Source organism: Anarrhichthys ocellatus, unplaced genomic scaffold (genome assembly GCF_004355925.1).
Source record: "Anarrhichthys ocellatus isolate YVR2014 unplaced genomic scaffold, GSC_Weel_1.0 scaffold52, whole genome shotgun sequence".
In the NCBI taxonomy this organism is placed as follows: domain Eukaryota; kingdom Metazoa; phylum Chordata; class Actinopteri; order Perciformes; family Anarhichadidae; genus Anarrhichthys; species Anarrhichthys ocellatus.
In genome coordinates, this window is record NW_022280082.1 from 2,695,091 (window position 1) to 2,711,844 (window position 16,754).

The following is a 16,754-nucleotide window of genomic DNA, read 5'->3' on the forward strand; positions in this document are numbered from 1 at the left end:
TGTGTGTGTGTGTGTGTGTGTGTGTGTGTGTGTGTGTGTGTATGTGTCAGAGAGACGGGAGCTGCTTTGGGGCAAATCGATAGACAGAGCAGAAAGCTGTCAGGAGCCATGTGGGTGAAAACACACACACACACACACACACCAAAGGATAAAAATGGAGATGAAGTAAAGATAGAGTTGTGTGTGTTTGAGAGAGAGAGCGAAGGCCAAACAGATGAAAGTGGAGTCATCTATTCCTCCTGAGAATGAGAATGGGAATTAAACACACACACGCACGCACACACGCACACACACACACACACACACACAATAAGGACCATGCAAACAAACAGGCGTGCGCACACAATCAAACACAACGGGCTGAATGCCACTGAAACAGAGCTTCAATAAACTCCTGTGAAATAATTTCCTCCATATGTCACCGTCTTTCCTCGAGGAATAAACTCTCACCAAATAAATATTCCAACATCAAAGTGCTCTACTGTAGTCTTTTAAATGTGAACTGCTTTCAACGCACAGGGGACACTTGACGTCAACACTGTAGATCATTTTAGACACACACAGGGTGAGTATAAAATGCCTGGTCTGCTCTGCAGATGTGAATCCAGCAATGTGAGGCTCGAACCAACATGTGACGTATATCTATTTGGAGACAACAAGCTAACTAAGAGCTAATGTGCATATTTATGGTCTATAGAAGGTCTACAAACATGTTTTTAAGCTATTTTGGACATTTTATGGAGGATTTCAGTTTAACGTCAACACCCACCTGAAAGGCTACAGTGTAGGTTAGAGAGCAGAACATACGGATGTTCAAGGTGAAGCTCCTGCAGAACTGCACTGAGTAATTACCGCTGTGGTGAAAGGTGCTGACTGACAGTGTGCTACATGTTGTTAATGTACCACTGGTGCCTTCACCTCATCATGAGGTCACTTTTTGGTAAACGAGTGCTGTCTGTACTATGTTGGAGTACAGTGGGTTTCATACCATGTCTTGATGAACTGGCTGTTTGTCCTTTGTGGTCTTGGCAAACAACCTATAAGCCAGCAGACAGAAATGTCCTGCCTTTTAGAGTGATTTTAAAGTTTGAATGGCTACTACTATACTGCGTGCGCCTTTTAAAACGACTATCAAAGCCCCAATTTGATATTTTATTCATATACACTGACATATATAATACAACGCAAGTATTACGTGTGTATCTGCAGTCCTTAAGAGTTATTTTTGTGCAAGCAGCAATTTGGTTTGCCCCCTGAGGAACTGCAGCATCCTGCAATCAAGATCGAGAAAACTGGGATCAAAGTGTCAGTCGGTGTGAGCAAATTAGGAGCCTGCTTGACAAACTTCAGCCCACTTGTAACAAGAGCCCTCCTCCAGAGCTGATGAGACGGACTTGGGTTCAGTGTCTGAGTACGAACAAATAAAGGAAAATTGCCAATTTGTTGAGAGAGATATGGTTGTTTTTTTCACTTTTCATTATTCTAAAATAAACTACATGCATCAATGCATAAGAATTGAATATTAAATTGAATATTGTTTCGATGCTTTTCATCACCGACACACATGCATCATATTACCAGTATGCGAGGGGGTTTCATTTGCTTTTAGTATCATTAGTTTAAACTTGAAGAGGTGCAAACGTTTCCAGCATTTTCATATCCTGTTTGGAGTGTCAGTGATGATTGTTGACATTTTCATGTTGTTTTAACCCGTGCATGTGATGAGGTTGAGATGGTTCAGAAATCTCAAGTGTTTGATCAGTTTAACACAGCAGCCTTGTACGAGGTTTTTGAAGGGGCAGTGGGTGTCCTAAAGCCACACAGCCCATAATTAAATCTTACTTTCGACTGATCTGTGAATACACCAGCAGAAGGGCAATTGGCCCTTTGGCACGGCACACAATGCCCAGGGTTTCCCACAGTTGTTAATAGTGGATGTGGCCCCACGCCACTAAATTATTGACATCCACTGCTAAGACATTAAAGCGGCTTTCTCGCATTAAACCCACAGAGAAAGAGACTATTTCAACCAGCAAAAACTATATATTCACGTCGTGAGGCAATAGAGTGACTAAATAAATGACAGTCAAGATGATTGAGAGCCCGTCTGTCACAGCTCAGAAGATTACAGTGATTGACCGATCAGCCTCACACATTGTATGTGCGCTTCTCTATAATTAATCAAAACACCACATTGGATTAAAAACGTGAGTTATTTCTTGTGCGGAAATGTTGAAGACAAACAGCTCAATCACTCAACTCTGCAGGGGACGTCTCAGGAATAACTCGCAGCACTTGTTGAGACACAACAACCAGTTGGTCAAGCACTTAGCTGAAGTTTGTTCAAAGTTTGAAAATGATCACCTGGACTTTTAACATCAATAACTCTTATCAGAGGTTCAGTTTAGGGGAGGAGATCAGAGTCTGTGTTTACCAATCATCCTGTGGCTGGAAGAGCCAGTGGATCACACTGATAGAATATAGACCAGATCGAGGATGGCTACTGGCTAAAGTATGTATGTACTGTGCATGCAAAATTATTTCATTACAATAAATAAAAAAGTACCGTTTGGAAGCCTTCGAGTTCGGCTTTCGGCCATCGTCATCTTGTTTTTTTGCTCCCAGAAGAGAAATGAGATGCTGAATAAGACTTTTGTACTGAAAACACTTAAAAAAAAAAACTCTCCCAGACCGGACAACACTATGGTAGCGAGCTATCATTCACAAGGTAGCCACACCCTAAAGCACACTCTGCTTAATTCTCTATTTCAGTCTAAACGGAACCATAATTTACTAAAGGAACATCATGTTGTATCAAAAAACACTTGAAACTAGCGAGTGAGACCATAAACTCATGTGTACAATCTTTATTGAGGTAACAAATCAAGTGAGAGGTAGAGTCATTTTCTCACAGACTTCTATACAATCAGACTTCTTGTTGCAACCACATGAGACGCCCCCTGCTGCTCTTCAGCTGTCAAAACATTTCAATAAAACCCAAAAGCGTCAACCTCATGGTGGGGCAAGAGGAAAAAGTCACCAAAGTCCTGTGTGCAAGGACATTTAGATGAAAACTGGAAGCCTACAGGAGTGTTCAATCCAGCATTGATTGCTTCAGAACAACCCAGTAATGGAATGCAATTGATATGAAACACCAAATTAATGGACTACAAGGACTCTTGTATTACCACTTTTCCAGGCAGAAATGACACAGGAACACTTATCAATAAGCACCACACACACTCATACGGTCAGTACAACTCAGAACAACTTGCACACCAGTAATCATATCCCGCCCCCCACACACCCACACACACACACACACACTCCTAGAAAACATGTCGTGTCTTACATAACCGCTAGGAGCCGAGCCTGTGGCTGACTTGTTAAAGCATGTGGTAAACCAATCATCACCTCTGTGCTTAACACCGTGGTGGACAGGTTAATGATCGGTGCGACCGTCACCGGCTGTCATGGCTCTCACTCGTCACATCTTATTACCGCTGCCAATCATGACGGTGAGCGCCATCACTCCCCACCTTTCTATCAGATTAGCAGGATAAATGGAGGATAGCGCGTTCTATTAAATGTCACGGTGTGGAAAATGCTCCAGGGTCAACTTCATCATTTAAGGGTGTCAGATTGCCATATTCATCTTCAGGTAACTGTTTTCTGGTGGTTTAACAATTTGTCGTGCATAAATTGATGTTAAAACGTTGTGATCGTCAGTTCCATGGGAGAAATTGATTTTTTTTTTTGATGCTGGATTGTTTTTTTTGACCCAAACGCCAACAGCAATCTTTGAGCTGGCTCGGGACTACTGCACCCATGCTTCCTCCATCCTGCCGGCATAGTAACCAATCTTTGTCAATATTTCATCAAGGTTTCCTTATTTACATGTATACTGCAACCAAAAGACAGAACATGAGGGTCAACAGTTTTCCAGCGACCTGGTAAGCTATGTTGATAGAGATGTGTTGATCAATTAATTAATCTTTTTTTTTTTTTAATTCATTTCATCACTTTTAGGCTGATTGTTTTACCCCTAAATCGCATTAATCACAAAGTAGGTTACTAACAAAAAAACAACAAAAAAAATAAAGACGCACAGGTGTTATCTTTGATTAAAACTTACTGAGAGTTTATTAAACTTGAGAAACCCCGTCTATTTAAAAACATCTGCATTACAAGCGACACTGCACCTGGCAACCCAAACAAGGTAATGTAGCGGGGGGGGGGGGGGGGGGGAGAGTGAAAGGAGGCTTTGCTCACAAAATGAGAGCAAAGAGAAGCAAACACCAAAAGGGCAAAGCCTCGGGGCCTCTGGGGGGCTGGGGAGTTTATTACGGCTTGAAAGTGAAACGCATAAAACATGCAGAGGAAACAAGCGCAAAAGATAAAGACAGGCACGCCCGTAGAGAACAAACAAATGCACACACACAAACACACGATCGTGTGCATGCAAAGTATGACATGACAAGGAGAGTGCAATGACAAACAAATACAGCTTCTCCAAACCTCTCCCCCTATTTGTTATTCTCTCTCTCTCTCTCTCTCTCTCTCTCTCTCTCTATAACATGACACCTGAGTATACATAATGGTACACGCCTCAGGAGAGGAAGACGAGGAAGATAAGAGACAGGGGGAGCTCACAAGACAAAACACAGGAGGGGGGTGGTTAGAAAGGAAGAGCAGATCAAGGTTGGGCGGAAACAACGAGCTCGTAGCTCGACACACACACCTGCTTGACACGACGCCCCAGCGCCACACATCAATGTCGAGCACATAAGCAGAAGCGGCGTTTACAGTATATTTGAATATTTTGTGCCATGACTCCAGCCTCTCCTTAATCATGCATGCTATAGGCTATGATGAATATTCAAGCCGGGACAGAGGCCAAGGGGAAGCGAAGATGCAAAAGTATGTAACACACTACAAGAAGCACACTGCTGCTTGACACGCAAACACATGCAATTACTTAAGATCAGCGGAATTACTTACACTGTTCCGTGAGTAAACGTGAGAGGACGTTTAAGCGCGGGTGCACTCATACTCACACATATGCTCAGGCTGAATCACACCCGTTGAAGCGAAGCCTTTACCGGGTGCTACAGAGCAGCGGAGAGCTTGCCAAAACAGATAATGGTGCATGAGTGGCCCCCACTTCATCTCAGATTGTGCCGTCTTTCTCCCTCCCTCTCATCTGGCTCTGTGCTGCCCTCTCCCATCACTTCAACTGTCCTCGGGCTCTTTTCTCCGTGCTTCTCCTCGTCCGTCTCCCTCTCCACATCTCCTCTTTTCTTGTTTACTTTACAGCACTGCCTCCTGTCTGGTGTTTTCTGACTGCACCATCAACTATCCCCCCGAGATGACAAAGTGTTGTGCTCTCCTCTCCTGGCTCTCCTGAGTTTAAAAAAAATAAAATAAAAAAAGGAGCACGAATAAAGTTTTCAGCTCATGATAAACGCTGTCCAAAACACGTGGAATTATAGCTGGGGCTCAGCGATGACGGCAATGACCCCATGACCTGTTGCATTAGAGGGTGGCCATTAGATAGCGTCGTCAACCCCATCACATTTATTATTTATCAATTTGGAAACAGACTCTACTCTCTCTCTTCTTGTACAGCCCTCTCCCTCCAGACCAGGCTCATTCACTTTCATCAAACAAATCTCTCTCAGCTTCTCCATCCGGCTTCTCCTCTCCACCAGGCCTCCACCTCGGATAAGCTCCATCTTTTTTTTCTTTTTTTTTCTCCCCGACAATCCCTGGTGGGACGAATCCGAAAGTTCTCCGACACTTTTCAACTTTTAAACACTGGACCGAGACGGTCCATCCACCCGTTTGTCAATATGTAATATTTGAGTCCGACAATGATCAGCTGCAGACAAAACCCATTGTTCTGTCAACCGACAACACTCCCACTTATGTTTCTGTTTGTATTCCTGTCATGTGATGAAACTACTGCAGCTACTGTGCAGCTCTCCTTCTGTCTTCTTCCATTTAGATTCTTGGACGAGTGTCAGGGCTGAGGCTCATCTTTTCACTGCGGGTTTCCATACTTCAAACTGTGGCCGTACTACTGAAATACACGACAGGTGGAGTGGATTTGTTACAGTTTGGCAGGAGGGGAGATCACACAGGCATCGACATACAGTACACACATATATGCTCTTAAAAATATATTCTTTAGGCTAGTACTACCTCATGTATGACACAACCATGTCTATGTGGACCGTATACCAATAGTCTGCCGCTCGTTGTGTGCATGCATGCCAACGCTCCACCCCTATTACATCGGGTCCAGAAATGATGGAATTCTGTAATTTTCTGCTTAATTGGTGCATGCGAAATGAGTCAGCATCCTTTTTTTCAACAGAAAAGACAAACAAGAGAAGGAGAATCAAGGGTGGGATGGATTGAGAAAGAAGAATTAAAAAGTGTAGGACTATATGGAAGTAATGCAAGTATACAGAGGGATCTGAATAACAGTCATAATGTTGTCTTACACATTCATGAAACAGTCTATCCCTCGTAACTTTGCATGAAACCAAAGCCTGTCTGTCCAAAAGCAGACGTTGATCTGAAATAAGAATCTAAAATGGAAAAAAAAACTCCGTACCTCTGAGAATAAATGGGATGTTTGTCTAACTCAAAATCTCAGCCTTGATCAAATCAAACCATCAGCAACATTTCCAGGGAATCGCAGGAGGAAAAAAAGCACAGGACATTTTAAAGAGGTGAAACGAAAACAAACTAAAATGTGCCTCAGTAAAGTGAAGTAGGAGCGAGGCCGGGGTGTAGGGATCTGCAGGCTGTGTAGCTGACAGAGTGCAGCTACACAGCCTGCACCGCTCCGCTCATCCATATTAGATAGACGACGCTCCGCAAGGCCAAACAGCACAGCACCAAAACAGGGTGTCACAGCAAATGATCCATGACACTGACAACGGGGGGAAAGGGGCATGTAGCATCAGCCATTACTGTTGATGAGCTTAGATGATGACTTTTCATACACACACACAGGGTTGATTTCCCTCGCAACCTTCCCTTATGCCCCGCAACATTTGGAGTGCACACAGGTGTGAAGACCTTGATGTGATGGCCGGGCTCCCGGATGTGTGAGTAGTTATGCGTGTGTGTGCGTGTTATAACCCTGATGGCATTAATGCCAGCACTGCCATAGGGATTCAGCATGATACTTACTATCTTCACACTACAACATCAAGGATTCAGCAGAGGTGGGCTTTACATTAACCAGTATGTACACATGCAGTATAAGTAGTGGTAGTCACCTCTTTGTCTTTGTGAAACGCCATAAACAAACGACCCTAAGTATACTGTTATTAGTAACATAAAGGCCAAATACTAGACACACAGACAAATAAAAGACCCCCCAATGTTGACAGTGGTGACATTTGGATGCCCTGCTGTTATGACTAATCACTCAAAATGAAGGCACAAAATCTATCCCTAGCTTCACCTCCTACACCCTCCCCCCCTCCTCACTACCTAAATGTCAGCATTTCTATTGGGCTCATTAATTCCTCCCATTTTATGCGTCTGTGTGTGCCGGCGCCTGAGTAGTGTGTTGGGATGCTGCTGGAGGGAGGAAGGATGATGTATGGGAATGGTAAATGGCCTCTTGTTCTGTTTCAATATCATCTCGAAATCCCTCTCTCTCTGTGCACATTCATGATCCATCATTATTTCCCTCCTTTCTCTAATCCTTTTGCTCTGGTTTCCCTCTGATCCATCATCGCTGGGTGTGTGTGTGTGTGTGTGTGTGTTTGAGGCAGCGGCTTTGAATCATCCAGTGGCCTTTTCACTGACACGGACCGGCCTGACCCAGTCTGGACAGCACCGATGCTAAACAGCATCTGTCATAGTAACATTTGTCTGGTCCTTTCACGGGGCTGGCTTGCTGGAATGCAGGCATGTCTGTCTGTTGAGGTGTATTATACAAAAATGCCACTGTATATGGATGAGGATGCATGGACAGAAACATGCAGAAGGGACGAGGAGGCTTGGACAGCCAGTGTGAAAAGAACACAAGACTTTTCAGATCCTAACAGACTGTGAGGATCTGAGGATTTCTTGAGGTGTGCGCACAAGGCAATGAGGCAAGGATGGAGGATTACAGAGTAAGTGAATCAGATCTGTAAGAATACACAATGCAGCCTAGAAACACCAGCAAGCGGGTTATCAGGAGGCAAACAAAGAGAGAGCTGGAGAACCAATGAACTGTGATTATCAGAGATACTGTACCGCAATTTGAAAATACACATAATGCCAATGTAAGTTAAATATGAGAGATATTGGAAAATACTTAAGTAACACAAGTAAAATCATGCCCTGTGATTGACTGGTGACCTGTCCACAGTGTGACCCGCCTCAATCAGATGCCTTTGGATGCTGCTTTGTGAAACTAGAGGCAACTGTTTGCGGACGTTTGCTATATGAGCTTAAACTGTGTCAGTGCTGTGTCGTCCTCCACGGTGGCTCAGAAATCTGCAGGTTTACATATGGTGGTTTAAATTAGTCCCCGGTGATACTGATGCACAGGCATCAGACTCGGCTGCGAGCCGTGTTGTCAGGGATGTGAGAGCCTGCTGGCAGCGTATCAGACAGTTTATTAACAGCAACAATCAGGGACAGACATATTTAGTGCATTATTTACATAGTCTATACTGCACCAAGCTGTGACCTAGCAGACAAAGATATAATGGCAACGCCAAGATAACAGTTTATACAGTAATTCACTTTAAACTTAAAGAAATAGTTTGATACTTTGGAAATATTCTTATCAACTTTCTGTAGAGAGTTAGATAAGAACATGAGTACCACTCTCGTACCTGTGCGGTAAATATGATGCTACAGCCGGCATCAGCTGATTAGCTTAGCTTAGCACAGAGACTGTGACCCTGTTTTGGTCCGACAAGCTGCCAACTGCCTGGAAGGTCTCCAACCAGAGTCCCAGCCTGAGCTAATATTAACATCCACATCCGTAGTTAGTAGTCTAAGATCTAATTTTCTTCCTGCTTGTTCCCTCTACCAGGGGGTCAACAGCCAAAGCAGACCAAAACCACCCTAACATTATTATTTGAACCCGCAAATACTATTTTACCCCAAAATCCTAAGTTAGTATTCTCCCGCAATTTCAAGACGCACATTTAATTCCCTTTTTGTAATTTAAGTAATATCCACATGTCTACATCAATCTTTTTCCTGTTTTCAAGAACAAAAAAAACTCAATATAATGCAAGTCTGGCATAATGTCTGTAATTTATCAATGACAATTAACCAGGCTGATTTGTAGCATATTAGAAAAGATAAATGACAGCAATTTTGATCCTGAAAAATGACTCGATCCATTAAAAACCTTTAAAAAAAAAAAAAGACAACCTGTAGTTTCATCCCCTCTTTTTTGCTCTCTAATTAATCAATATAAATGTTATGCCCCTTCTTATTATTACTCTTTCCAAAAAAAAACCTTTTAAAGTATTAGTTTCCTTTCTCTCTTAATTGGCCACAAATATAAATACAATTCTAAATGAATGACTTGTGAAATACGAGTCTTTTGATTCATTGATGGTATTTTAGTGTTATTGATATTAGAGAGCCAGGAAGAAATACAAAGAGAGGACTTCTACACTTGCACATCAGACACATATAAGGAGAGAGAGGGAGAGGGAGGGAGGGGGGGGGGGAGAGAGAGAGAGGGAGAGAGAGAGAGAGAGAGAGAGAGAGAGAGATTCATTTCTAAGATCAAAACGTTTCTTCAGTTACATCTGAATTAAGACATTCGGCATATTCAGTCTCTGCATGTGTGAGTGTTTGTATATGTACGCATCTTAACACATGGAAACTTCTGTACATTTGAGAGTACACCTGTGAGTGTGAGAGAGTGTGTGTGTGCCTTTGATCGGAGACGACAGCGCTAATCAGGCGCCTTTGTCAGAACAACAAACGGACCGCAGCGGAGAAGAATAGATAAACATACTTCTGGTTTCCGTTTCACTCACATGGATATCGCAGCAGGCGGTCTGTTTGGGAGGAATGACTGCGTATGAGGTGTGAAGCATATCAAAAGTCATGTGCAGCAGTACCTCAAACCTGCCTGCCTAACCTAGTTAATGAAGTTATAGGTTCAAGCGCAGGTAAGATGCTGACTGATGCTACAAAGGTCGAGCAACATCTGACATTTAGAGAGTCCGTTGTTTTTCAGGATGGCAGAGGTCTTGTCAGGTGCTAGTTAGGCGTTTGAGGTAGTGGTGATGATTTTGGGTGTGCTTCAGCCCTCATAAGTATGCAGTGAGAGACGGATACAACGGTTTGTGTGAGTGTGTGTGTGTGTGTCTCTTTCTCAGGTAGCCAGTGTATCCTTTCCCCTCCGCCCCCCCCCCCCCAAGTTGTTGTCTCTGTCAACATCTGACTTCACCACCACTCTCTCCTCATCTCCCTCCACACTCTCTTTCTGCTTCCAACCAGACGTGACGAGGTCAGGCTGGGGCACCACCGCGTCTCCGGCATGGCCTCGGGCCACCAACACCAGTGGCAGCACCGCTTGCGGGTCGTACCAGCCCAGCCGACATTATTACTGTACCGCCACTTTCAGCAGGGTTACAGCCGGCGGTGACAAGTTTCGCTCCAATTAGGAAGCAAAAAAGGCTTTGAATTTGTGTTTCAGCACACGTGTGGCTGTGGGAAATCTTTGCAAATACCAAAAAATTAGACTAATCAAAATGAAATGAGACATTTGGCTACAAAAAGCCTGTTCACACATTGTACGGCCTTTTGGGTGCCTCAGGGAGAAACAAGAGAAAATGGCACTTCATCTGAAACGAGTCTCGCTGTAAGAGCGAGAGACTAATTTCAGATGAGGTTGATTCATCTTTAACAAGATTAATTAAATGATCCCTTGGATGTACACTCTCTTAAGAGCACACGTGTGTGTGTGTGTGAGTGTGTGTGTGTGTTTCGTGAGAGCTTGACAAAAGTCGGGAGTGCACCCAAATAGTTAAAGAGTCCGGGCCCACACACCTGTCTACCTGCACTGACAACGGCCCACAGCTGCGTGCATACATTTACACATTAATTGACCAGCTCGGGTCATTAATTAGTCAGTAAGGAAACTTAATGACGAGCCGCTCGTTAGTAGGTGACACCGGGGGGGTGCAAGCATGCTGGGTGCGTGCTTGAAAGCAGAAACAGTATATTTCTCTATTAAACACCACCCCAAATATAATGTATGTCTTGCACACCACCTCTTTCATAGCTCAAAGCCCATAATGGGAATGTATATGTCAAAATTCATATGTTTCAAGATGGGTGAGTGAGTAACTTATCCATCCTCTTAAAATATTCACGACCCTGTTCTCCCGACACTTATGTCTTCCCTCAATCTCGAGCATCTTTTCAAAATGTATGGCCCGGCGTTTGATGTTATGACCTTGGTGAAAAGAAAAGTAAAAAAACATATCCAGACATCTGTAGCCTCCTTCACATTAAGTACCAGTGTTGTAAAGTTGTTTCTAAAGTAACTATACTTTGAGTGAGTATACTCAACATCTCTCAAAGTCGCAGTCTGTTAGCGAGAGGGCTGATGAGTCGTGGCAGCGTGCATGTGTGAGCGCACGTTACCTCTCTGTCTTTGAGGACAGCCTGAGTCCTGTAGAGCAGCAGGAGACGGACGTCGCTGTCCCGGAGGCTGAAGTTACTCTCCAGGATCTGCAGCACGTCGATGCGAGGCCGAATGGGGAGCGACGCGTCGCCGCAGAATGGATGCAGCCAAACCAGGAGGTCATCGGAAGTCACCGCGCTGTCACTGAGAGAGAGGACGGTGGGGAGGACAGCAGTCAGACAGGCTGAGTGAGGCAGACATAAAGTGACAGAAATAGAGAGGTAAAGTGTAGAGGTTCTTCTGAAAGTTATTCAGTGGTTAAGAGCTTCTAGGTTTATTCTCATGAACTTGTTCAAGCTCATGTTTATTGCAGTTCATTACAGATTCAGTGGTCGTTATTGTAAGGAGGCCTGCGTCCATATTGAGTTTTTTTCTCTGGCACAAAAAGCGCTGGCAGGGTGCTGGAGAGCGCTTCAGACTAGCATCGCCTCTTTGCTTTATATTATGTATTTGGGCTACTAGCTTTTTGCTTGTGGAGGATCTCATCGCCGCTCAATCTGACAGCCGAGGATGTGGTGCACGTACGATCCGTCTAAGACAACAAAGCGGTGAATATCATTGCCTCGTCCAAGAGCTACTGTGTAGCGCGGTTCCAGGCCTATTCATGCATTCACATGCAGTGGTTAACATAGCACTTTGTATTAAAATCTCCTGCTTTCAGTCGGGGTCTTTTTCTAGCGGCGCACTGACAGAAGTGGATAGGTGTGAACGGCTGAAAAAATTTAAACAATAAACACTTTACATTACTTTTTTACTGCTAAAAGTGTTGCTTTTGTAATATAACACTGTTGTTCTAGCTAGCAAACATCAACCAATCGGTAGAAAAATAATCTACAGCTTTTTTGATAATCGATTAATTGTTAAAGTAATTTTATTTATTTTTAAATTCCCTGGTTTCAGCTTCTCAAATGTTAGGAGTTGCTGCTTTTCTTTGTCCTTTGGATTACTAAATAGAATATTTTTGCTAAATAATGACATTGAAAAGGTCACCATGGGCTTTAGGTAACTATGATGGACATTTTCCAACATTTATAGACAAACTCATTAATAGAGAAAGTAATCTAAAAGGTTCATAGATAGTAAATGTAATTCCGAGTTGCAGCCCTGATCCAGACAAAGGAAGAAGCAGCTCAGAGGAAATCACTTTGACACTACGCTGATAATGAGGAGTCATTTTGTCACAGATCTGTTTTACTTTCATTTGGTTGGCCGGTGGTTACCAGGCTATGGCAGGCGCTGTCTAAATGTTGTCATCTCAAAAATAAAGCTAGCAGGCAGGTTGGCCGCTGCCTCTTGTTGATTTAACTGGTTTGCCAGTTGAATCAACTGGCAATTTACTGACATTTGACACTCAGCAGGTGCTCATTTCAGGCCTTGAACAGAAGCTGAGAGAGAATAAAGAGAGACTGACACAGGAGGAGAAATATTTTTGAAACATGTTTGATTAATGTATGACAGAAGTGTGTGTGGGTGTGTGAGAGGAGATCTGGATAACCTACCCACTCTGGACATTATTGTGCACAGCGGTCACCATGGCCTCCAGGACACTGAGGGGTTGTGGGTAATTTGTCAGGGCGTCTGGGTCTCCACTGAAAAACAAACCGCATCACCACAATCGTCTTGCATAATACGCTAATTAAGATGCATTTCCAAATGACCACAATAAAGAGGGACAACAACTGAGGGAAAGAAAATGATCAAAGGCTTTCTTCTCTGGCACAGTGTTAGTTAAAAACGTGTCTGGCAGCAAGTAAATGTTTCATGCAAACACAGCTTTGTAAAAATTAGCCATCTTGAATTTATTAAGTCCTCGAGACATGAAGCAACAGAAAGTAATTTAAACTCGTCTCCATCGTTTCAAGCTCACAGAGCATGTTGGTGAAATTCACCAGCATATTAATACTTTAATCATTTAACGTTGATTAAAGAGGTACTTTCAAATAAGGTGTAAATGAGATTTAATGGCACATAATAGTAGCTGAGCTTAGAAAGGTACAGTGTGATCTTTCTGTGGTGTGGCTGTGGGTTCTGCTGCATTGTGTGTGTATGTGTGTCTGTGTACACACTGTATGTCGCAAGAGTAGGGCTATTTTTCACAAAGACAGAAAAGGGAAAAAAAGGGTGATTTCCCCCGACTCCACTCCGCTTTGCAGCCGTGCTGATGTACGTACACTATACACAAAAGCACCACGGTATATATATATATACATATATATACACACACACACACACACACACACACACACACACACACACGATACACATACATGCACACAACATACAAATGATCTGGCGAAAGGTGAAATGACAATGCAGCATTTCCTTTCTTGCATTTTACTACTTATAAACATTTTCTCTTCAAAGACACACAAACACAGACTAGTTATGACAGACACAAAAGATGGCCATTAGTGTGAGACTCAGGTATGCCTGCTGCGCCAGACTGAAGGCTTCGGGAGAGCCAAAAACAAGACCGGCTCATTCATACCTGCCAAACACAATGCTTTGAGAAAGCCCTGCAACAATGGACACGCACACGCACACACGCACACACGCACACATACTTGAATGCATAAAGGGATATTGTGACACGTTCAAGGGAAAGAGTGCCTCTGGTGAATACATAAGGCTGTGTGTGCATCTTGCACCTAACACACAGAACACACACAGACTGAGTGTGTGTGTGTACTATACGTATGTGTTGGTGCAGGAGCGGAGTGAGATCTGGAGGGGAACAGCTGTATCAGGCTGCATTAATTATGAGAAGATAATGACTCAGAAAAAGGAGAAAAGCGTGTGCGTGCAAAAACAGTGTTTCGTTCATCAGGGGCAGTGCACACATGTCTGATGAACTACAAATGTGTGAGTGTCTGGGCCCGCGCACAACAATCTTCTGGTGTGTGAGTGAGTGTGTGTGTGTGTGTGTGTGTGTGTGTGTGTGTGTGTGCCAGTGTGTAAATGCAGGTGCCATCTATCTGCAGCATGCGCCATTGAGCAGCCATAAAGAAGCGGGAAATGAGGCAGGAATATAATCAAGGCGATTGGCACTCATTAATCAAGCCAATCAGATGGCCCGATAATATATCTGTCCCTGTCAGTAAAACCTTGCGCATTGGTCCGTCAGTGTTAGCGCACAAGTTTCTATGAGCATTAAGGAAAAACATAAAAAAACACACTACTCTGAAGATAAACCTTCCATTTAAGCCTATGCAACGTTGCTTACATTTTCTAGTTTTTGGATGTTAAGTCCTACAATATCCAAGTACTTTCCACTGCCCTGAACTCTTGCAGCTCCGAGACATGTCGGCCTGAATCATTGCTCCCTTCCTTTTCAATGCAGTGAGCAAGAAGACGCCAATAAAATGCTGTGAGTCCAACTCCCACAGGCAGCTGCTGTAAAATCAATTCAACACTTTAGGCATTTGTTATGACAGTGCCAACATGCAGAGCCCAAAGTGGACCAACATACAGAATATATTTTAGATAACCAACAGAGATCGGGTAGTAGGTGGTGTGTTCGGGTGGCCTTCAATATTTTAGAATATACATCATAAAGCCCGCTTTTGTGGTGGATGAAGATATTTCTCTTAATCGGATTTATTTTAAAAAATATATATATATTTGCATACATGTGTTTGTAATCACACCAGACAGGTATGAAAGGGCTGCATGGAGATGATTATGTTGTTTGACAAGGCGCAGCAGTGAATGTAAAAGAGATGCGAATAAAGACAAAAGGGAAATGTATGTACTAACCTGACAACTTGATTTCGCTCCTGCCTTCGTTAGGTTCGTCACAGTGTGCGTTATCTTTGGTAGCACAAAGTGCACAAGACTACAGCGGGGTAATTTTCTCAGTGCCGTCCTATTATTAACCGTTTTCTGAACAACTCAGGGCTAGCAGGGGGCCCATGAGTGTGCAACACCATTCATGCTTTATAATATACCCAGTGCAAACACCAGATGCCCACAAAAAAGAAGAACAGAACAGTGTTCTGAGATGTTATGATTTTATCTGGATTATGGTGAGGAATTAAGCTTCACTATATCGGAAAGTGTATGAAGGAAATTTAGTCAGACATATGACAACTTGCACTTTAGAGATGCTGGTAGGTTTATTATTAAACTGAAGAGAAAGCCAGGCCAGCATGTTACCCTTGCTTCCACTCTTTATGCTAAGCTATGCTAAACTAAGCTAATCTCCTGGCTCCAGCTCCACAGTTAGGTCACAGACGTGACGTTACCGATTTCCTCATCTAACTCAAGAAAGCGAAGAACTGTATTAAAAAAAAAATGCAGAGTAATTAATTCTAGTGCACATCCAAGCTTCTCTGTGTCACTGTCTGTGTTCTCAACGGGCAGGTGTTTTGTAAATTGTAGGGACAGAAGCAGAGAGATGTTACCTGAGTGCGGCCGCCACTCGCTCCATCGCGTCACGAAGCACCGTTTTCACAGACAGGTTTTTGGGTCCTACCACCACACGCAGAAGCTCTCCAATGCGCTCCAGAGGCTGTCCATCAATTGCCATGTTGACTGCCAGCTCAAGTACTTTTGACCTCTCGGATCGGGACAAATCATAAAGTTGGCTGTACTGCTGGAATAAAGAAAAACAAAAGTGATGGTGTGAGAGAGTGCAGACGTGTTTGACCTATCGGGGAAAATACGTGATAAAGGAAAGCAAAGTTCACAATATACAAGTTCACAGCCTTGTCAAACAGACATTTAGAAAAGACAAACAGACACGAGGAAATAGTAATGTGAGATGGCAGAGACAGGACTTGCAGAGTGAAAGAAGTGCAGTGTGGTTCCTTGTCTTAAAATGTTCTTTTCCGTATATATTCATAATATATTTCATTCCTCTATAGGCAGAACTCTCATCTTTGAGTAAACATTTCAGTACATGTAGTACTAGAGTACATTGAGTCAGAGCAGATCCAATTCAAAACCTCGATCCCAGTGGCAGCTCCAAGGAGCTGTGGTCTGGGTGGTGCTCGTCATTGCAGCAACCAAAGAATATGCTTAGATGCACAGCGCTGTTGTCTGCCAGGGGAGAGACAAGAAACAAGGCCAG

The 16,754-nt window shown here is 43.4% G+C and overlaps 1 protein-coding gene across 2 annotated transcripts in view; it reads right to left on the minus strand.

Annotated features, from left to right (window-relative positions):
* The window catches only part of nbas (NBAS subunit of NRZ tethering complex), a 127,942-nt gene that overhangs the window by 21,088 nt on the left and 90,100 nt on the right, over nucleotides 1-16,754 (minus strand). The window contains exons 47-49 of one of the 2 annotated variants that reach the window (XM_031870363.1): nucleotides 16,087-16,274; nucleotides 13,183-13,272; nucleotides 11,644-11,827 (exon numbers count right to left, since the gene is read on the minus strand). In XM_031870363.1, the coding sequence (XP_031726223.1) occupies nucleotides 11,644-11,827; nucleotides 13,183-13,272; nucleotides 16,087-16,274 (462 nt within the window). Of the gene's footprint in view, nucleotides 1-11,643; nucleotides 11,828-13,182; nucleotides 13,273-16,086; nucleotides 16,278-16,754 lie in introns of both variants that reach the window. The other variant, XM_031870362.1, reaches the window with a different exon arrangement.